This window comes from Trachypithecus francoisi, unplaced genomic scaffold (assembly GCF_009764315.1).
Source record: "Trachypithecus francoisi isolate TF-2019V2 unplaced genomic scaffold, Tfra_2.0 Lachesis_group8, whole genome shotgun sequence".
In the NCBI taxonomy this organism is placed as follows: Eukaryota; Metazoa; Chordata; class Mammalia; order Primates; family Cercopithecidae; genus Trachypithecus; species Trachypithecus francoisi.
Window position 1 is genome coordinate 31,861,532 of NW_022681473.1, and position 24,102 is coordinate 31,885,633.

A 24,102-nucleotide genomic window follows, 5' to 3' on the forward strand; every position below is an offset into this window, starting at 1 on the left:
GAACTGGGGGAGATGTTATAAAACCGTACTAGGATTAGACACATCCATGGTAGTAATGTCTTTGAATCTAAGACTGACTTTCTATCATGTTAATTTCCCTGTGTAATGAAATGAGAATTCTTTAGAAATGTATTATCAGATATTTATGCTAACAGATTATTTGGATACCAGTTGTCACGTAACACTTTAGAAGTTAAAGGTAGTCAAGTCCAGAGAGAAGCTGGGAAGTATGTTACAAAACAAAGTTTAAGTCTTCAAGCACCACCCTATTTATCCTAAAGAGCTGAGAAAGAATGTGGGCTCTAGAACCAGACAAACCTGGGTTCAGATTCCAGCTCTGTCACTTACTAGGGGTATGGGCCCACATAATTCATTTATTCTCAGTTATATCATCTGTATATTGGAGATAACAATGTTTATCTCACAACACTGCTACTAGTTCCTGGCACAGAGGTGGCAGTTGTATTATTGTTACAAATAAATTTTTCCTTGGCATGTTTCTTACAATAGAAAATTCCATACTTACTGCCAATTGTTTATATAAGTCAGTGCTTCTTAAAATATTTCCTCTAAAGCTCCCTTAGCCACAGAGTCAAGTGAAACACATACCCAAAGATTTGGGTTAGCACATACCCAAAGATTTGGAGCCAGCACAACATTGTTAAATTGTATCTTAATTATTATACGCATGCTGCACATAACCATATTTATATGGTTCAGATGTTAACTCTATAACATCCCTGTTGTCTCATCTGAAAAAAGCTATCATTTGTCACTTGGACTACTGCAACATATTTACACATAACCATATTTAATACTAAAATGTTAATCTTCAGATAAAATTGGCAAACTAAGAAAATGTATCAGGTTTATACTACAGCAATACCCACGATACAGTGCCTCAATGACCTCACCATGTCTCAGATTAGAGAAATCTGGATGGCACACTGTACAGATTATGTTGCCTTTGGCAAAAAGCCAAGAAAAATCAGAACTACTTAACCTAAAACCCAGACCTTTCCTACAGGCAAGAGAATTTTTTTTAAAAAGTCCTTAAGATACCTACCTATACATTTTGTCCTGAAAATATACTTGCAGACCTGCTTTAAGTGAAAAAAGCTTAAAATGTGGGCTATAGCCCGAAAAAGAAGTAATAATTATGAATCTAAATTTTAAAACTTTACCTGTTTTCTTCTTTTTATCAGAAATAGCATCCAAAGTAGTTAAGGGAGTAGAGATGCTTTTATAAGCATCTTGACTACATCCAGGATCATCTTCATCAGAAGAAAATGAAGATAAATGTTCCAAGTTTTTAAGTTCATTATCAACTTTATCTGATGGACTGTTACTGCCAGTTTCAGACACTGAAAGTGTGGGTATTGTGGATGAAGGCTTGGGAAGTGGTGGGGGACAAAATGCACGAACCATCTGGGTCCCTGGCCGTCTAGTCCTGTTAGGCATTCGTACAGCAAGAGTGGAAAACTGCTGCTTGGGCCCAGATTTCAGGAAATCTAAGAAAGACGCAATAAATCCTGTTTTGACTTCTGGTTGTTTTTCCTCCACCTCTTTGATCTTCTGTCTCATTTTTTCTTGATGCTGATAACCATCATGGCAGCTTTCTGAGGAAGGAGGAGTATATGGTAAGTATGTATCTGTTCCCCTTGGATTCTGGCGTTTGCCTTGGGCAGGTCTTTTCAGCTGTTTCTGATTACTATTGTCTTCCTCTTTAACCTGCCCTTTTCCTTTAGTTCTTTTCTTTTGAAGGTTAAAATGCATTAAATCTTGGTTTTCTTCTTCAATCTTGACACTGACTGCATCCCCAGATTGGGCCATGGCCAACAGTGCAAGTGCACTCCTAGCTGGGTTCACTGACACACCACTGTCCTCACCCCCTAAGGTAAATTCACTCTCTGATGTAGCACTCTCTCCACTTATACTTCTACTACTAGAAACAAACTCTTGGTTTCTGTTATTATTTAATGTACTATCAACAGGAACTTCACTGTCTTCTTCAGATTCAAGATTGGTAGCAGACTGTTTCTTGAATGGGCCAGAACTTTGCTCCTGGACTTCATGACTTGGTCCAACCACTGCTGAAGTTACTTTAGTTGGTATATTTTGACCAGGTGTTTCAATGTGCTGTTGATCAAGAGTCATTTTTGACTGAAGGGTAGGTACTGGTGAAAGGTTCACAGTAACCTGATTTCCATTTAAGGAAGTATCATTTATATTCTGTGGCTTTCCTACTGTAGCTGTCATAGAGTTAAAATCTGAAGTCACATGCCTGACATCTAATGACTGCTGAAAATAAGATTTAGAATCACCATCTTCAACAGCCTGCATGGTTTCATTTGAAGTTGACTTGGAAAATTCAGAAGGTGTAACTCCACAAGCTGCTGCTGTAGCTGCTAAGATATCATTTACATTTGATAAAATATTTCTTTCATCACTAAGAAGCACTGCCTCTGGGAAACACATCGATCCAAGAGAAACAAACTGATTCTTTGAGTCATGTTGATTTGTTTCACTAAAATGGCCCTTTGTTGTTAGATGTTGTTGTAACGGTTTTGAAGACTCAGAGAGGTCCATTTTCATAACTTCAGGATTTTGAGGATGGAGTTGCTGCTGAGAATGATCGCCATTGCTTTGAATAACATGACCTTCCATCTGAAGGAAAGGATGTACTATTTGTTGAGGGCTTTGAACACGCTGTGCTTGTAAAGATGCCTTTACTTGACCTAAACCTGCCTGCAGTATTGACTGCTGAAGAATCTGTAAATCACAGGCAGAATCTAAAAGGACCTGTGTATTAGGAAGAGATGCCTGAGGGCCATGCCCTAAAGCATGATTTGGAATTTGAATCTGAGATGAAGCATTAATTATTTGATTGTGTTGTTCCTGGACCTTGGATTCATGCACCTTAAGTACAAGAGGATGCTGCTGCTTTAAGTCTTTAGTATTCAACCTTATTTGTGGAGTCTGTATTAAATTAGTTGCATTCTTAAGATCAAGGGTAGCTGCATTACTGACTTGGCCAATTTGTTGGTTAAGTTGTGTCACTGAACCAACAACGCTTTCTTCTTTCTTTGATGCTTGTAGAGCAACCCCAATAACTTGATCTTCAAGACGGGAATTACTTCTGATTACACTCTGAGAATACCTGTCATCTGCTTTTGACACCTTATAAGTTGATTCTTGAGCATTAATTTCCTCATCAGATAGCCTTTGGGTTGACGACTCAAGAGATGCTTGTGGCTGCAATACCTGTAACTCTTGCATTGGAAAACCATCTTCTTGCTTTGAAGACGTATACACATCTGAGTCAAGCTTTCTTTCAGCATAAGACTTTGGGTCAGGGGAAGTTATGTTATTTTGTAATGTCTGACAATGAGTAGAGGATGCAAAAGATGATGACTGGACACCAGGCAAAAACTTCTGGGACTGGGGAGATGATGACTCTCGAGTCTGAACATTTTGAGAAGAATGCATAGAAATATAATTCTGGGTCGGGCTAGAGTCTGGCAAATTCTGAGCCCGAGAGGCAGAAGAATAAGAAAGAGAAGGGGCTGTTAATGTTAGGGACTCCCCTGAAGCATAGCTTTCTGAAGGACTAACAACTGACAAAACTTGTGATTGAGATGAATAGCTAACCTGTGTCTGGCTAACTGGTGATAAACCCTGAGAGTGACCAGATGAGTAACTTTGAGACTGACTTACTGAAGACAGATCTCTTGTTTGAGCAGGGTAATTCTCATTTGTAACTGAAGACAATACCTCTTGCTGATTAGATGAATAACTAAGTGTCTGATTTTCAGGAGTTATAGTCTGAGATGACCCAGAAAAAGTCAATGTTTTATACAAGGGTGGCAATTTCTCCACCTTGCTGGACCTATAAACCTGTGAATGAACAATAGATGGCACATTATGTGGCTGTACTAAACCATAATTTTGGGACTGACTGACTGATAAAAGGCTTGGTAGCTGCGCTGTAGAATAAATTTGTGCTTGGCCCGATATTACAGAACTCTGGTTATGTAAAGGTTTGGAATAGCTTAGTGTTTGCACAGGAGGAATTATACTTTGAGGTTTAGGGGTCTTGGTTGATGTTAGTGGTTGTTCTGTAGAACAGCTTTTTACTTTTGTAGTAGAAGGAGGATACCCTGATGATGGAATCGCAGATGAGTAAGACTGAGCAAGTTCCACTGAGACCTGGGAGGTCTTCTGTTGTAATCCTCCATTGCTCACCTGAGTGGAATCTCCAATTGGGCTACAGGATAAAGACTGCCTGGTTGTTTCCTGAAAATTAACTACACTTGAATTTGATAGATAACTATGTAAGGAGTGCTGTGAACCAGTCAGTTGTGCTTGAATTGACTGGGTACCTGAAGGCCGCTGATGGTGTTTAATAACACTACATTCTCGAAGAAGAGCTCTTTCAATGGAAGCAGTAGAACTAGTAAAGAGAGTTGAACTGTAGGCTTGAGGAGTCTGCTGGGCTCCCCCAAGTGCTGAAGGCAACAAACTAAACTGAGGTTGTAAAAGATGGGGTGCAGACTCTTGAGCTGAGCGGTATGTTGAAGACTGAGGTGGTATGCTGTTACTTAATACAGAACTGCCCAGGCGCTCAAATGCCAAAGCAGTTGGAACAGTTCCCTGGGAAGTCTTGATTTGTAGCAAAGGGTCATGATGACTTAAAATTCCATTTGATGTAGTGTTAAAAGTTGAATCCTGAAGCACCAAAGGTGAAGTGGTAGCAAAGTTTCTATTGCTGAAGGTGGTGGGATGCTGATAAGCAGAGAGAGATGGTGGAAGTGTTCCAGTGCTTGGCAAAGGTCCAGTAGCAAACAGCTCAGTTGCTGCTGAAGAATGCATGCCTATAAAGAAAAGGCACAAAGATTTTTATGTAATTATGGTACAATTACTTTAATATGTTTTCATAGTAGTGACTTACATAACCTATTAAAATGTCTTAAGACTGAAAAACTTGGCCGGGCGCGGTGGCTCAAGCCTGTAATCCCAGCACTTTGGGAGGCCGAGACGGGCGGATCACGAGGTCAGGAGATCGAGACCATCCTGGCTAACACGGTGAAACCCCGTCTCTACTAAAAATACAAAAAAAAAATTAGCTGGGCGAGGTGGCGGGCGCCTGTAGTCCCAGCTACTCTGGAGGCTGAGGCAGGAGAATGGCGTGAACCCGGGAGGCGGAGCTTGCAGTGAGCTGAGATCCGGCCACTGCACTCCAGCCTGGGGGCAGAGCGAGACTCTGTCTCAAAAAAAAAAAAAAAAAAAAAAAAAAAAAAAAAAAAAAAAAAGACTGAAAAACTTGACTAGTAAGTTCTGCATGTAACATTTCAAAATAGCTAGCTTTCCACTTCCATCCTCTTTTTTTTTTCTTAAGAGACAAGATGTTCACAGTGAAACCCCGTCTCTACTAAAATATACAAAAAACTAGCCGGGCGAGGTGGCGGGCACCTGTAGTCCCAGCTACTCGGGAGGCTGAGGCAAGAGAATGGCGTAAACCCGGGAGGCGGAGCTTGCAGTGAGCTGAGATCCGGCCACTGCACTCCAGCCTGGGTGACAGAGCAAGACTCCGTCTCAAAAAAAAAAAAAAAAAAAAAAGAGACAAGGTCTTACTCTGTTGCCCAGGCTAAAGCGCAGTGTTGTGATCATAGCTCACTGCAGCTGCAGTGTCCAAAGTAGCTGAGACTACAGGTCATGCCCCCAAAACCTGGTTAATTTTTAAATTTTGCAGAGATATGGGGTCTTGCAATGTTGCTCAGGCTATCTTGAACTCCTGGGCACAAGTGATCCTCCTATCTTGGTCTCCCAAAGTGATGGGATTATAGGTGCAAGCCACCATGCCTGGATTAGCTAGCTTTCATAGAGCAAAAATGAAGTTACAATGATATCAGCAATTCATATCTGTAATTGTTATATAAGAGAATTTATATATAGTTTGATAAGGTCATAGGAAAATGAAGAAATCAGTAAAAATGTACTTATCTCTAGTGATTAATTTATCCCAAAGTCCCAACGCAAAATACCATTGGACAAACTAAAATGTACATAACATTAAAATGGAAAAAAAAACACTAACTTGCCTACATCTAACATGATAAATAAATATAAAAAACCAGTCAGTGAACTGCAGTTTCTTTTACCACAATATATTCACTTTAAAAATCTCTTGCATTTCAAGCTTTGACTTCCTATGAACAACTTCCCAATCACAACAGATGCATGTTTATCACGAAAAGTTGATTAGAAATTAATAAAGTACTGTCAGAAAGAGACTGTTAACATTTCAGGACAGCATTTTAGCCACATATAGCAAAAGTAAAACTGGGTATACCCTTGTGATCTGATAGCTCTGTAGAAATGTATTCTATAGAAGTAAGTGCATACAAAAATATTTGTACCAGATGTTCATTATAGTTACTGTTTACAGTAAGTAGAAACAACAAAAAGTCCATAAACAAGGGATCAGTCAAATAATTATGGCATATCACAATAATACTATTGCCATAAACATTGATGAAGGTGGATGTATATGTTTTGACATAGAAGGATATCCAATAAAAATAAATAACAAACTGTTAATTCCTTTTTGAAAAGTTAGGAACTATCACTTTCCACTTTATATACCTTTTTACTATTTAAATGTTTTATGTGAACTTCCATTAAATTTTTTTTTTTCATTTTTGGAAAAATGGGGAAAACAATTCTCTGGCTCTTTGAAAAATATTTTCCTACTTTCCATTAAATATCCAAAAAGAATTACTATTACAAAGATAGAAAATATCTAGTGGCACTTGAAAGAATAAGTAACACTTAGAAATGTTTAAAATACACTGAAACTGACAGGAACTAGAATAGTCTTTTGAGATAATATAGTTCAACTCCTTTGCTCTAGCAATGAGGAAACGGGGGTTGACTGGTGATGTGACTTGCTGAGGGTCACGTGATATTCATGAAACTCCAACCAACTGACTCTACTGCTCTTTACCAGAGATCTCCTGTTGTTCTTTTGTGTGTGTTGGGGTGGGGTGGGGGTGGGGGGGCGTTAAAACATAATAAGTAAACAGCAATAAAGAACTGACAGTTAAGTAAATGTAAAGTTACAAATAATGGATTCGGTTTTAATGGTTATTATGAGGTAAGTGTTTTATGTCACATATATCAAATCATATTTAAAGAACCAATTATAATTACATGGTGACTGACACTATCACAGTTATGCCTAGAATAAGGAGAGGCTAGTTAGAAAGGACAGAGAATATCTGGGGCTTAAAGTGGTGGTAAGGAGCTTCTATTTCTTGAAATCCTTCTATCCAGTAGAGTGATAAAAGATCTTTCTTACTTGACTTACTTCTGCATGATTTATTAGATTAATGTAGAAGGGAGTCACAGAGGCTAGCAAATTCACCACAGTATGCCCACAGAAGCTATTCTGAAATGCATCTAATGCTCATATTATAATCTCAAACATGTCAAAAGAAGATGTTCCTTATATGTTGTGTATGTTTTTGTCTCAATTTCATTTTTATTTCCCATTTAGAGTACATTAGTTTAGGTCCAGTTTAATGTGCTCAAAAATCCATTAAATTTCTTTTAAATGTCTATATGATAGTAATATCAGTCGTGCTCTGAAAAAATAAAAATAAAAAAACTTCTACCTACTAACCTGAGAGTCCAAGTCCTTCTGAATGCAATTCAATTATAGGATCAGATACAAATGAATTGTTAAATGCATTTAACAAATAATTGTAAAAATGAATTGTTAAAAATTGAATCCTAGGCCGGGCGCTTTTGGGAGGCCGAGGCAGGCAGATCACGTGAGGTCAGGAGTTTGAGACCAGCCTGCCCAATGTGGTGCAACCCCATCTCTACTAAAAACATAAAAATTAGCCGGGCATGGTAGTGCATGCCTGTAATCCCAGCTACTCAGGCGGCTGAGGCACAAGAATCACTTGAACCCAGGACGCAGAGGTTGCAGTGAGCCAAGATTGTGCCACTGCACTCCAGCCTTCACGACAGAGTAAGACTCTGTCTCAAAAAACAAAACAAAACAAAGTTGAAACCTAAAAAGCCAAAAAAAACTTTAAAAACAAACTACACAAGAGTAAAAACACTTTACAGAAATATTAACAGATTTTCTTTTGTTTTACAATTTCTTCAACTCTCAAGTTTCAGCACTACTATACAGATAGGAAAATCTAACTAATATACTAATAGGAAAATACATGAAATATAAAATTATTTCAGGCAGTAAAAATAAAGCTGTGTTTTAAAATATTTTATTTCACCAAATCATTAATTATGTCCTTAGAAGCAGGAAAAAAAAGTCGCTAAGGTATACTGAGAAACTTCTATTAGTGGAATTTACATGAGAATGTTAAAATACTATTTCCTATAGCTATCCTTTAAAAACATATTCTCAAATACACTATGACATTTCTTCTTTAAGACAACGAAACTCAAAAAAAAACTCCAAAAAAAATTCCTGTCATACCACAAAAAACAGAAATATATATATACAACTTTTGATGAGAAACGGTTGAAAAGTAAAATAAGAAAAATGATAGAAAAAATAGAAAAGCACATTATAGAAAAAATAGAAAAGAACATTATAGACCTTGTAATTATTGCTGGAAAATGGGCACATCATAATATCAACTTGTAATGGCTCTTATTAATGCTTTAATCTATCCAATTAAGGATAACTTTATATAACACTAACAATGAAATGAGTCCCAAGAATTTTTTTACTATACCACCTATCCATTTTGAAGTCACTAAAATAAATTTTAATCTTTGCTTCTTTCAAGTAGACAAGTAATTGCTAGATATAAACCTTATATCAGACCTTCTTTAATCATTATCTACCCCTCAATGTCAACTTATTAGTTTTTGTCAGAATGCTAAAACTAAATTTCTGCCAGTAATAAATTCTTGAATTTTATTCATCTGAAAATTTTGAAAAATTCCAGGTCTTAAAGTTCAGTGGAAAATCAATATTGTAACAAAACTCCCAGCCACAATGACAAGGCCATCAAATGTATATTTTTCATCAGCATTTTTATAGGACTTAAAAATTCTAAAAACAGAGAATCACCTGTCTGCCAGGATGGAGCCCTGAACTGTGGTAAGAGAGTAGTTCCTGAAGCAGCAGCCTGAGCAGCTCGGGATTCAGCAGTAGACAGAAAATTCATCACTGAAGAATCTTTAGTGTTACTGCTGGCACTGTTCACACTAGTATCAAATATTCCAGAAAGACCTACATTTGAAGATAAAATATATCCCAAAGTAAAAAAAAAATATGTACTTGTATAAAATTATATTCCTGACTCTATTTTAAAATTTCTGAAAATTGAGGCCAAAACATTCTACAGCCCCAAATGGTTTTATTTTGATAGTAAACATATCAATTTGACCAAGCATATTTATAATTTAAAATCTCCAAAGATGCATGAAAGAAGATCTTTTAATTTATTAATTATATAAATATTCCCTGTTGGTAAAAACCAAAGCTTTGGCCGGGTGCGGCAGCTCACACCTGTAATCCCAGCACTTCTGGAGGCCGAGGGGGAAGGATCACAAGGTCAGGAGTTTGAGACCAGCCTGGCCAATATGGTGAAACTCCATCTCTACTAAAAAGTACAAAAATTAGCCGGGCATGGTGGCAGGCGCCTGTAGTCCCAGCTACTCGGGAGGCTGAAGCAGGAGAATCACCTGAACCCTGGAGGTGGAGGTTGCAAGTGAGCCAAGATCACGCCATTGTACTCCAGCCCGGCCAAGAGAGCAATGTCAAAAACAAAAACAAAAAACAAGCTTATACTCTCATTTCATTTCCCATGGCATGAGTATGTCCTACACATTGAGAACCCAACACATGAAAATTGGTTTTCCTTCTTATTCACTAAATGTACCCAGACTCATAGTATATTTCACAAGAGAATTGTTACCAGTAGGTTGAGGTGTGGGAGCATATCCAGGAAGCTGATGAGAGGCTGCAAAACTCTGTCTCTGAAGGAGATCTGTTTCAGAGTGTGAGGGATGTCCTTCTTCATAGCTTAAACTAGAGGACATTAAAAATCGGTGAACAAAATATACAGTCCAAACCACTTGATAAAAAAGCTTCTGGAAGAGCAACTATAAAAGTAGTAGAAACCTTTGACCAACTTCCTGACCTGTAGATTAGTGGATCAAACACAGTCTGACGATACTATCACAATGAAGAAAATATATTTAAGATGCATTAGGAGAAAAATAATACACAGTATTTTCTTTAATTCAACTCTACCTCAAGCAAGAGTCTTTTTACTGGGAGAGGTAATGTGGTGCAGCAGAAAAAGCAATATCCTGGACAACAGAGAGCTGAATTCATTGTACAGGCTCTACTTCTGGCTTACAGTGTAATTTAAATAAGTGACCCAATTATTGTTGGACTAATTTCATCTGTATAAAAAAAGGACCAGATGAAATAACCTCCATAACCTAATTATAGTAGTCTATGGAATAACAGATAATTCAAATAAAGAATTAATACTATTTCCCAATAACTGAGAAAACTTCAAGCTCAAACATTTTCAGAATAGTCCAAAACAAGATTTTTTACCCCCTCCCCTTGGAAAGGGGAAATATTTTGAATATTTTAAACCCATAGAAAAAATCGAAACTTCAATGAACACCCATATACCTGTCCCTTAAGATTCAACAACTATTAAGATTTTGTAACATCATTTATTTTTCTGCACACACACACACACACACACACACGCACTTTTCTTTTTTTTTTTGCTAAACAACTTGAAAATAACTTGGGAGATATCATCAGGCGCATCTCATAGGAACAAGGACATTCTTATATAACCAGATATCACTATTAAACACATTTAGCATTAATTCAATAATCATATAATATACAGGTCATATTCCAGTTTCCCCCATTGTTGCCAAACATCTAGAAGTTTTAACTAGGATTCAATCAAAATTCAGTGATTTCATTTGGTTATTTCTCTAACTTAGTATCAGTGCCTTCACCCAACCCCTAATCCCTAATCCCTTGACCTTTTGAAGAATCCAGGGCAACTAAATTGTAAGATGTCCCAAATTCTGGATTTGTCTTAACAGACAGGGTCTCTGTCGCCCAGGCTAGAGTGCAGCAGCAGGATCATAGCTCATTGTAGCCTCCAATTCCTGGGCTCAAGCAATCCTCCTGCCTCAGCCTCCCAAGTAGCTGGGACTACAGATATGAGCCACCACACCTGGCCTGTTGTGTACTTCTTATTGCATCACAGGAGAAGGCACACGATGTCAGTTTGTCTCATTACTGATGATTCTGAGCTTGAAGTGGTTAAGGTAATGTGTCCTTACTAATGTCTGCAACACAGCCTGGTGTGGTGGCTCATGCCTATAATCCCAGCACTTTGGGAGGGTGAGGCAGGTAGATCACTTGAGGTCAGCAGTTCAAGACTAGCCTGGCCAACATGGCAGAACCCCATCTTTACTAAAAATACAAAAATTAGCTGGGTATGGTAGCATAGGTCTCTAATTCCAGCTACTCTGGAGGTTGAGGCACGAGAATCGCTTGAACCTAGGAGGCAGAGGTTGCAGTGAGCTGAGATTGCACCATTGTACTCCAGCCTGGGTGACAGAACAAGACTCTGTCTCCAAGAAAAAAAAAAAAGTGAAGTATCAACATTCCAGTAGTTTTACATCTGTCAATACTTGATCTTTTCAGTCTTCTTAATTTTAGCCATTCTAGGTGAGTTCAGTGGAGTACCACTGTGGCTTAATTTGCATTTCTCTGATAACATACGAGGAGGTGCACCTTCCTGTATGTTTGTAAGGTTATTCTTTTAGCTTCTCTTGTGAAGTTTATTCAAATCTTTAGCCCTTTTAAAAGATCTAAGTTGTCATCAATTTCATTACTGGGTATACATCCAAAAGGAAACAAGTCATCCTACCAAACAGATATTTTGCAGCATTTTCACAATAGCAAAGACATGGCGTCAACCCAGGTGCCATCAGCAGTTGACTGGATAAAGAAAATGTGGTACACAAACATCTTAGAATACCACACAACCTTTAATTAAAAAGAACAAAATCATGTCCTTTGAAGCAATATGGATGCTGCTGGAGGCTATAATCCTAATCAAATTAATGCAGGCACAGAAAACCAAATACCACATGTTCTCACTAATAAGTGTGAGCTAAATATTGGGTACTCGGACATAAAGATGGCAGTAACAGAAACTGGGGGCTACTAGAGGAGGGAAGAAGTGGGGTAAGGACTGGAAATCAAACTGTCAGCTAGTATGCTGAGTACCCAGGTAACAGGATCATTTGTATTCCAAACTTCAGCATCATGCTGTAACAAACCTGCACATGCACCCCCTGAATCTAAAATAAAAGCTGAAAATAAAAACCAAACCTGAGTTGTTTCCCTTCTTATTGGGTTTTAAGAGTTCTTTACATGGCCGGGCGCGGTGGCTCAAGCCTGTAATCCCAGCACTTTGGGAGGCCGAGACTGGCGGATCACGAGGTCAGGAGATTGAGACCATCCTGGCTAATACGGTGAAACCCTGTCTCTACTTAAAAATACAAAAAAAAAAAAAACTAGCTGGGCGACGAGGCGGGCGCCTGTAGTCCCAGCTACTCGGGAGGCTGAGGCAGGAGAATGGCGTAAACCCGGGAGGCGGAGCTTGCAGTGAGCTGAGATCCAGCCACTGCACTCCAGCCTGGGTGGCAGAGCAAGACTCCGTCTCAAAAAAAAAAAAAAAAAAAAAAAGAGTTCTTTACATATCCTGGATCAAAATTCATTGTCAAATATATGTATTGGGAGTATTTTCTCCCAGTCTATTGGCTTGCCTTTTCATTCTCTTTCATTTTCCAGTGTCTTTATTTCTTTCTTTCTTTTTTTTTTTTTTCCTTCTCTTGAGATAGGGAATTCATTGTCAAATATATGTACTGGGAGTATTTTCTCCCAGTCTATTGGCTTGCCTTTTCATTCTCTTTCATTTTCCAGTGTCTTTATTTATTCCTTTTTTTTTTTCCTTCTCTTCTTTTGAGACAGGGTCTCACTCCAGTCGCCCAACCTGGAGTGCAGTGGCATGATCATGGCTCACTGCAGCCTCAACTTCCTGGGCTCAGGTGATTTTCTCCTCAGTCTCCTGAGTAGCTGGGACTATAGGCATGCGCCACCACCACTGGCCAACTTTTTGTAGAGACAAGGCTTGTCCACGTTGCCCAGGCTGTTCTGGAACTCCTGGACTAAAGCAAGCAATCTACCCACCTTGGACTCCCAAAGTGCTGGGATTACAGGCGTGAGCCAGCACATCTGGCCTCCAGTGTCTTTAAATAATGAGGTTTTAATTTTTGCTCAATGTGAATTATCAAGATGTTTTGTTTTATAGTTTGTGCTTTTGGTGTCCTAAGAAATCTTCACCAACCCAAAGTCAACTAATATATTCTCCTATGTTTTATAAGTTTTAATGTTTTTGCTTTTATGTTTAGGTCTATGACTCATTTTGAGATTTTTGTGTGTGTATGGTGTGAGGTAAAGTTCAAGGTTCAAGTTTTTCATATTTTCGCTTTTTAAAAATTAGGTATAATTTGCATGGGTAGAATTCACCTTTTCTGGGGCTTTTTTTTTTTCTTGAGATGGAATCTTGCTCTGTCACCAGACTGGAGTGCAGTGGTGCTATCTCAGTTCACTGCAACCTCCACTTCCCGGGTTCAAGTGATTCCCCTGCCTCAGCCTCCCAAGTAGCTGGGACTATAGGCACCCACATCACACCCAGCTAATTTTTTGTATTTTAGTAGAGATGGGGTTTCACCATGTTGGCCAGGATGGTCTTGATCTCCTGATCTCGTAATCCGCCTGCCTTGGCCTCCCAAAGTGCTGGGATTACAGGCGTGAGCCACCGTGCCTGGTCTTTTTTTATTGAGACAAGAGTCTCACTCTGTCACCCAGGCTGGAGTATAGTGGTGCGATCTCGGCTCACCACAACCTCCACCTCCTAGGTTCAAGCAATTCTCCTGCCTCAGCCTCCTGAGGAGCTGGGATTACAGGCACGCACCACTGCGCCAGGCTAATTTTTTTGTACTTTTAGTAGAGACAGGGTTTCGCCATGTTGGCCAGGCTGGTCTTGAACTCTCGACCTCAGGTGATCTGCCCACCTCGGCCTCCCAAAGCGCTGGGATTACAGGAGTGAGCCACTGCGCCTGGCCCTCTAGTGTGTGTTCTGATACCTGCATAAACAAACCACAAAAACCAAGGGAGAAAACACCTCCATCACCACAAAGATTCCCCGTCTCTCTGCAGTAAGCACATCCTACCACCAAGTCCCCAGATCTGTTTTCTGCTTCTGTGATTTTACCTTTTCCAAAATGTCATATAAATGGAATCATTTAATATGTAGTCTTTGTGTCTCACTTTTCACTTAGTGTAACACCTCTGAGATTCATCTATGTGTTATTTCTATCAGTGATTCATTCCTTTTTATTGCTGAGCAGTATTCCATTGCATGGATGCACCAAAGGTTGGTTTTTTTTTTTTGTTTGTTTTTGTTTTTTCTTTTTTGAGACGGAGTCTCCGCTCTGTCACCCAGGCTGGAGTGCAGTGGTGCAATCTTGGCTCACTGCAAGCTCCGCCTCCCGGGTTCATGCCATTCTCCTGCCTCAGCCTCCTGAGTAGCTGGGACCACAGGCGCCCGCCACCACACCCAGCTAATTTTTTGTATTTTCAGTAGAGACGGGGTTTCACCATCTTAGCCAGGATGGTCTTGATCTCCTGACCTCAAGATCCGCCTGCCTCAGCCTCCCAAAGGGTGGGATTACAGGCGTGAGCCACCACGCCTGGGCGGTTGGTTTGTTTTTTAAAACCTTCTCACCAGTTGAGAGACATCTGGGGCAATCATGAATATAGATGCTATACCCATGTGCGTAAGTTTTTGTGTGAACATAAGTTTTAATTTCACTTGAGTAGGGAGATGACTGAGTTATACAGTAATGTATGTTTAACTCAGATAAACTGCGTGTTTTCCAGAGTGGCTATAACATATTACATTCCCACCAATAATGTATGTCTAGTAACTCTGCATCCATGTGGGCCCTAGGTATTATTAGTTTGTAAGTTGTTACTTAAAAAAAAAAAAAAAATTAGGCTGGGGGTGGTGGCTCACGCCTATAATCCCAGCACTTTGGGAGACTGAGGTTGGGTGGATTGCTTGAAGTCAGGAGTTCAAGACTAGCCTGGCCAACATGGCAAAATCCCATCTCTACTAAAAATCCAAAAATTAGCTAGGCATGGTGGCACAGATCTGTAATTCCAGCTACTCAGGAGGCTAAGGCATGAAAACCGATTGAACCTGGGAAGCTGGAGGTTGCAAGGAGCCGAAATCATACCACTGCACTCCATCCAGCCTGGGCGACAGAGTGAGACTCTGGCTGGAAAAAAAAAAAAAAATAGCCATTCTAATTGATGTGCAATAAATATCTCACCATCTTCCATGTAGAAATCTTTAGTAAAAGTACTACTGAAATATTCTGCCCATTTTTATTGGGTTGTTTTCTATCATTGCGTTTTGAGAGTTGCTTATATATTCTGGAGCAAATTCTTGGCCAGTTATGTTTTGCAAATATTTTCTCCCACCCAGTGGCTTTCGGTCTTGTAACAGTATCTTTAGAAGGGCAAAAGCTCTTAATTTTGATCAGTTTTTAATGTATCTATTGTACTTTTGGTGCTGTACCTAAGAAATCTTTGTCTAAGTTTAAAACCTCAAAGATTTTCTGTTGTGTTTTCTTCTGGAAGTTTTATAGTATCAACTTTTCCATTCAGGGCTATAATCCATTTGGAGTTAATTTTTTATATGTGGTGTAAAGTGTTGATACTCATTCTTAAAATTTCAATGTGCAATGGTTCCAACACTATATATGGAAAAGATTATTCTTTACCTATTGAATTGTCTTGGCACCTCTGTCAAAAATCAATAAACCATATATTTGGGTTTCTATTTCTTGACTATAGTATTACACTGACCAATGTTCATATAAATCAATCCACAAATAACTATATTTTTATACAACTGTATTTATAGTGTCTTCAATTCAATAACACAAATCTTCCAAATTTGTTCTTTTTCCAAAACTGTTTTGCTGTGCTAGGTATTTCCACATACATTTGAGTTAGCTTGTCAATTTCTATGACAACAAAAAAACTGCACTGAATCTAAACACCAATTTGGGAAAAACTATACCATCTTAAAAGTACTGAATCTTTTCAGCCATGAATATAGTATAGCTGTTTCTGGTCTTTAATTTATCTCAACAATCTTTTGTAGTGTTTAGTGTATAATTCTTACATGTATTTTGTTAAATGTATCCCTAAATATCTTTTGCTATTCTGTTCTAAATGTTTTTGTAAAAAAACAAACTTGGAATAAAATTTTCATACCATAAAGGTCACCCTTTTAAAGTATGCTAATCAGTGGTTTTTAGAATATTCAGACTTGTGCAACTGTCACCACAATCTAATTTTAGAATATTTTAATCACCCCCCAAATAAACATGTATCCATGAGCACTTGGTCCTATTTCCCTCCTCTTCTCAGCCTCTGGCAATCACTGATCTACCTTCTATCTCTATGGATTTGCCTATTCAAAAACAGTTCATAAAAACTGAATCATACTACATGTGGCCTTTTATAACTGGCTTCTTTCACTAAATATGTTTTCAAGGTTCACCTTGTTACAACATGGATATATCAGTACCTCATTCCTTTTCAGGGCTGAACATTCTGTTGTATGAATATACCACATTTTGTTTATCCATTCATCAGCTGATGGACATCTGGGTTGTTTCTACTTTGGGGCTATCATGACAATGCTATGAACATTCATGTACAAGTTTTTGCATAGATGTATGTCTTTAATTTCTCTTGGGTATATATATCCAGGAATGAATTTGCTGGGTCAAATGAAAACTCCATGTTTAACATTTTGAGAAATGGCCAGATTGTTTTCCAAAGTGGCTGTACCATTTTACATTCCCACCAGCAAAGTGTAAGTTATAATTTCTCAACATTCTCACTAATATTTATTATCTATATTTCTCATTATCTATAATAGACATCCTAACAGGTGTGGAGTGGTTCTGATTTGCATTTACCTCATGATGACTAATAATGTAGAGCATCTCTGCATGTGTTTATTGACCACTTGCATCTTCTTTGGACAAGGGTCTATTCACATGCTTTGCTCATATTTTAACTGGGTTATCTTTTTATTATTAGAGTACAAGAGTTCTTTAAATATGCTGCATACAAGTCCCTGAAAAATCTATTATTTTAATCACTGTTTTCCATTCATTGGTTATCTTTTCACTTTCTGATGGTATCAGGTACAGCACAAAAATTTTTTATTTTGAAGTCTAATTTATTTTTTCCTTTGTCACTCATGCTTTTGATAGCATATCTAAGAAATAACTTGTAATCCAAGGTCATGAAGATTTATGCCTATGTTTTCTCTTTTTAGTTTTAGCTTTTACATTTAGGATGACTGATCCATTTCAAATTAATTATTTTATATGGTGTGAGGCAGGAGTCCAGCTTCATTCTTTTGCTACTCAAAGCGCAATGTAGAAATCCCTTAATACAAAAACCCAAATGCCCAACTGTTATTTTCAAAATACTCTTACAATTTTATATGCTTTTAAAATGATCATAGCAATCATTCTCTATATTAAAACAGGCTACATGTGTATTTCCTTACTCTGGCGGACAGAGCCCAGAAGCAATGACAATCCAGCAGCAAAGAACATACCCAGTACCCAGATGGGTTTCTCGCACCATTCTCCAAGAAAAAGGAACCGAGGCTCCTTGGAGAAATGGCTGATTCTAGTACTGGGGCAGGAAATATACAAGATTAGTCTGGAGCATCTTGTAGTGCCAGAAAGTAAGAAAGTGCTAAAAAGAAAGGGGGCAGAAAAGAAGGGAGAAAAAAGACATTTATGTCAAAGGAACACACAAGCTAATTGAAAGAGTTCCCAATGACCAAAGCAGGAACATTTTGAGCAACAAAATAGTACTGGATTGTAACCCTAAGTATAAAATATATATCCATGGGTCCATACTGATAATTAAATGATTGAATAGAGAGGAAGAGACAAATTTCCCTTGAGGAATTCCCAATTAATTTATGTAGATTCTCTGTCCTAAAGGAGGGAGACCATAACTCCCCATGCAGGTGTGGACTGCACACAGTGATGCCTTTCCAAAGAGTATAGTATTGAAAGGCGGAAAAAAAGGAGTAACTTTACAGTGTAGAAACCTGACGAGAATCGACCGGTGATGAAGGCCTATATCATTAGTGATAAATCACATTGATAGTATATACCACTGACATGATGTGATGAAAGTGACACTTTGCCCCGTGGTCTCCCTCCTCAAAACCGGTAACACCAGTCTAAACACGAAAAGAAAAAACATTAGGCAAATTCCAAAAGACGGGTATCCTACAAAATACTTGCCCAGTACTACTGATAACTGTGAAGGTTATCAAAAGCAAAGTAAAAAGAAGTTGAGGCCAGAGGAGTACTTGATACCAGACTGAGCAACACAGCGATACTTAGTCTCTAAAAAACTTTTAAAAATTTGCCGGGCATAGTGGTGCTTGCCTGTAGTCCCAGCTGCACATTTTGGCCCAGGAGTTCATAGGTGATCATGCCACTTAACTTTAGCCTGGATGACAGAGCAAGACTCTGTCTCCCAAAAAAAAACTAAGCTAGAGAAACTGTTATAGATAAGAGGAGACAGAAAAAGACATTAAGTAAATCTATGGAAATTGAATAAACTATAGGCATCAGTTAATAATAATGTATTAATATTGGTTCATTAATTGTAAGAAATGTCCCATATCAATGTAAGATAGCAATAATAAGGAAAACTGGGCGGGGCGGGGGGGGGCGTGTATGGGAACTCTATACTATGTTCCTGATTTTTCTGTAAATCTGAAACAGTTTCCATAAATGAAGTCTACATTTAAAAAAATGTAAGCCATGCTAAACCTAAACACAACTTCCTAAGAGTTACAATAATTATTGATCTGATTTATAAATATCAGGGGTTTTCGGGAGGAAGAGGGTGTTCCTTACAAATCTTTGCTAACTCCAGTCACTTCTTGAACAGGCAAGGAATTATTACACCTAAGTGGTTTCCTTGCCTCTGCTCTTGCCCCTCCTTCCCCTCCTCCTCAGCCTGAGTCATTCTCTTAAAAAGGTAAAATCAAATCACGAAAAACTTTCCAATAGCTTCCCACCTCACAAGTAAGAGCCACAACTTCTTACAAAGTTCTCAAGGCACTACATGATCTGGTTGCTGCTCCCTTACACTTCTGATTTTAGCTCCTATTTTTTACTCTAGCCACACAGGTCTCTTGCCTCATCCCTCAAACTCACTCCTCATTTCCCCTTAGGTCTCTGCTTAAATTTCACCTCACTCAAGATTTCCCTGACTACTTCATATAAAACAACATCCTTACTCTGTCCTCTCTCTCCACATGCCCTAACCCTCTTTATTTTTCTCCATGCATTAATACTCAACATACTATATATATTTACTATATATAGTGTGCTAGTTTGCCCAGTATGCACTGAAAGGTAAACTCCTTAAGGACAGAGCCTTTGCTTTATTCACTGGTACATCCCAAGCACCCAGAATAGTATGTGGTACACAGTAGGTACTCATAAATAATTACAACCCATGTACAGTATTGGAAGAGAAATCACCTTCAAGTTAGAGCTGAATCATCTCTCAAACTTTTACTGAGTGCCTACTTGACTGGGCAGGCATTCTGCCAAGGACTAGGGACTCAGAAATGAAAGATTAAGCCAGTAGGTCAGTCCATGCTAATTAAAAACTGAATTATCTGAGACTTAATATTATTAATTTTAGGCATTATATCAGGATTTCATATAAGGCCAAAACCTACTTGAGCTACCATCTAATGACATTAATTATTGAAGCACAAATCAAGAGAGCTCTACATCATAAGTCACAAAGAGCAATACAGAGAAATGCTGGGTTTTTTTTTTTTTTTTTTTTGGAGACAGAGTCTTACACTGTCACCCAGGCTGGAGTGCAGTGGCACGATCTCAGCTCGCTGCAACCTCCGCCTCTGGGGATCAAGTGATTCTTCTCCTGCCTCAGTCTCCCAAGTAGGTGGGACTATAGGCCTGTGCCACCACGTCCAGTTATTTTTGTATTTTTAGTGGAGATGGGGTTTCACCATGTTGGCTAAGCTGGTCTTGAACTCCTGACCTCAAGTGATTCGTCCGCCTCGGCCTCCCAAGGATTACAGACATGAGCCGCTATGCCTGGCCATAAAATAGGGTTTTTTGGTATCTTATGTGCAATGGGATAAAGATTACATTTGACATAAAATTAGCTGTGAATAAAGCAATAGTAGTTAACTGAATTAAGAAAATATTAATAAAATCTCATGCCTCCCTCAAAAAGTTAAACATCATTACCACATGGCTCAGCAACTCTACTCCTAGGTATATACCCATGAGAATGGAAACATGTTCACACAAAAACTTGTACATAAATGTTCATAGCAACATTATTCATAATAGTCAAAAGGTGGAAACAATCCAAATGTGCAAAAACTAATAAATGAAGGCCGGGCGCGGTGGCTCAAGCCTGTAATCCCAGCACTTTGGGAGGCCGAGACGGGTGGATCACGAGGTCAGGAGATCGAGACCATCCTGGCTAACACGGTGAAACCCCGTCTCTACTAAAAATACAAAAACTAGCCGGGTGAGGTGGCGGGCACCTGTAGTCCCAGCTACTAGGGAGGCTGAGGCAGGAGAATGGCGTAAACCCAGGAGGCGGAGCTTGCAGTGAGCTGAGATCTGGCCACTGCACTCCAGTCCGGGCGACAGAGCGAGACTCTGACTCAAAAAAAAAAAAAAAAAAACTAATAAATGAATAAACAAAATGTGATGTAGTCAAACACCGGAATATTATTCACCCACGAAGAGGCATGAAATACTGATACAGGCTACAACCTGGAGGAATCAGAAAGTACTATGCTAAATGAAAGAAGCCAAACACAAAAGACCACATGTAATTCCATTTAGAGTTATGCCCGGCCAGGCTTGGTGGCTCACACCTGTAATCCCAGCACTTTGGGAGGCCTAGGTGGTAGATTACCTGAGGTCAGGAGTTTGAGACCAACCTGGCCAGCATGGCAAAATCCCGTCTCTACTAAAAATACAAAAATTAGCCAGGCATGATGGCATGTGCCAGCTACTCAGGAGGCTGAGGCAGGAGAAGTGCTTGAACCCGGGAGGCGGAGGTTGCAGTGAGCAGAGATCATGCCACTGCACTCCAGCCTGGGCAACAGAGCGAGACTCCGAGACTCCGTCTCCAAAAAAAAAAAAAGAGTCATGCCCAACATAACAATGTTTCGATCAATAGACTATATGTACAACTTACAATACCTTATTTTTACTGTACCTTTTCTATGTTTAGGTGTGTTTAGATACACAAATACTTACCATTGTGTTACAACTGCCTAGAGTACTCAGTGCAGTAAGATGCTGTACAGGTTTGTAGCCTAGGATTGACAGACTATACCATGCGGCCTAGGTGTGCAGTAGGCTACACCATCTAGGTTTGTGTAAGTATACCCTAAGATGTTTGCACAGTGATATAACTGCCTAACAACACATTTCTCTGAACATACCCCTTTTGTCAAGTGATGCATGGCTATATATGAAATGTCCCAAATAAGCAAATCCATGGAGACAGATTACTGTATTTGCTAGGGACTGGGGAGAGAGGAAACTAGAAAAGACTGCTACTGGGTATGTGTTTCTTTATTAGGTAATGAAAATGTTCTAGAAATTAAATAATGGTGATGGCTGTACAACCTTGTGAATATTCTAAAAATTATGGCATTGTATGCTTTAAAATGGTCACTTATCCACATAAATTATATCAATAAAAATTATATTCATCTGGCCAAGTGCAGTGGCTCATGCCTGTAATCCCAGCATTTTGGGAGGCTGAGGCGGGTGGATCATCTGAGGTCGGGAGTTGGAGACCAGCCTGACCAACATAGAGAAACCCTGTCTCTACTGAAAATACAAAATTAGTCAGGTCTGGTGGCACATGCCTGTAATCCCAGCTACTTGGGAGGCTGAGGCAGGAGAACTGCTTGAACCTGGGAGGTAGAGATCATGCCACTGCACTCCAGCCTGGGCAATAAGAGTGAAACTCCGTCTCAAAAAAAAAAAAAAAATTATATTCATCCAACCTTAGTGATCATTTTTAATTTTTCATGAACTATGCAACACTACCAAACAAGAAGGTGGTTTCTAGGTAAGCCTTGCTGTCATGCATGTGTTCAATCTCTTAAGGTTGGCCCATCTCCATATACCACATAATAATGTTTTTTAAAAATCTGTATGCTTTATGGTTTTAAAATCCATTTCAGAAGGTATTAATCCCAGGAATAATAATCTGATAGTCACTGGTCTGTTGAGATTGCTTATTTTTTAAACAAACGCCAGAATTTCTTTTTTATAATCCTAAAAGGAAAAAGCATCCCTCAAAACATGGTCTTGATTTCTAATTCCCACGTTTGGACCAGTACAGACTCTTCTTTGAATATATGTACATTTATGTAAGATAGGACCTACGGTAGCCCAGCATAGCCCTTCTTAATCCCCAAGCCCTGGGTAGTCATGGTAGGGAGAGAATAGTAAACTTTTACCATCACCTTACATACTCCAAGTATTACCTCAGCTAAATCCTAGAGAAGAATGAACCAAATGAACAAAGTCTCAATCTTCATATTCCCAGCCTAGCATAAAACAAATCTTCCATCTCCTCCCCACACACTCATGAATAAGGTATGAAATTGAGGACAAGGAAGGTTAGAATTTTGCAAAGGGAAGTATCATCTTCTTTCAGTCACTGTCACATTTAAAAAAAATTTGTAATTTCCTCATGAAACCAAAACAGGCCAGGTGCAGTGGCTCACACCTATAATCCCAGCACTTTGGGAGGCCAAGGCTGGAGGACTGTTTGAGTCCAGTAATTCAAGATCAGCCTGGGCAACATAGTGAGACTCCATCTCTACAAAAAATAATTAGCTGGGCATAGTGGCACCTGTGGTCCCAGCTACTAAGGGGGCTAAGGTGGGAGGATGGCTTGAGCTCAGCAGGTCAAGGCTACAGTCAGCCGTGATCCGGCTGCTGCACTTCAGCTTGGGCAACAGAGTGAGCCTATCTCAAAAACAACAACAACAACAACAAAAAACTAAAACAAATCAGCAAAGATTAGTTATCTGGTTACCACTTTCTATACTGTTTAATTGTGAACATTTTTTAGTCAATTTCACTGTAACAAAGAAAATTAATTTCTAAAGCAGATATAGCCAAGGCAAAAAAATTCATCTAAAATGTCCACTCATGCAGTGAAGATGGTATATGACTGTAAGATAAAATGCTTTTAAATATATGCTCTTATGGTTTATATGCAGATATTAATAACATATAAACCTACTCCTTGATGCTTAAGAAATAAAACACATTCCAGGTTTAAAAATCAATTAGCAAATGTTTCATGAAATATGTTAAATCTGAGAAAACAAAGCAGTACTTGCACACAAGTAATAAGTTACTTAAACACTGAATAAATGATTTTGCCTTAAGGAGTCATATCACTTTGTCCTTTTTGTGTTAAATAATTTGGTCACTAATGCCTAGAATATAATAAAAATAGAATTCTCTTCAAGCTTTGAAAACATTGTTACAGTTTTAGGTGTATCAGCTTTTCACAGTTGAGAAAGATAAACATTCTGGATTGGAAATTAGGAGCCCCAAATTCCAGTCCTGCTTCTGCAAATAAATGCTACAAGACTTTGAGCAAAGTGCATACTCTTGTAGAATACTTGTTTTCCTACTTAAAAAGCCTAATGTTCTTTGTAGTTCTAATATTCTCAGTTAAGATTAATATTTTTACTTCATTTAGCACACAGTATTATTTGGTGTAAAATCTGAACAGAAATAAACACTAAGTCCACTGAA

The 24,102-nt window shown here is 38.8% G+C and overlaps 1 protein-coding gene across 1 annotated transcript in view; it reads right to left on the reverse strand.

Annotated features, from left to right (window-relative positions):
• Nucleotides 1-24,102, reverse strand: part of QSER1 (glutamine and serine rich 1) — an 87,539-nt gene that overhangs the window by 38,362 nt on the left and 25,075 nt on the right. Inside the window, exons 2-4 of the mRNA XM_033208031.1 lie at nt 9,966-10,078; nt 9,116-9,277; nt 1,185-4,874 (exon numbers count right to left, since the gene is read on the reverse strand). Of these exons, the coding sequence (XP_033063922.1) occupies nt 1,185-4,874; nt 9,116-9,277; nt 9,966-10,078 (3,965 nt within the window). The remainder of the gene's footprint in view (nt 1-1,184; nt 4,875-9,115; nt 9,278-9,965; nt 10,079-24,102) is intronic.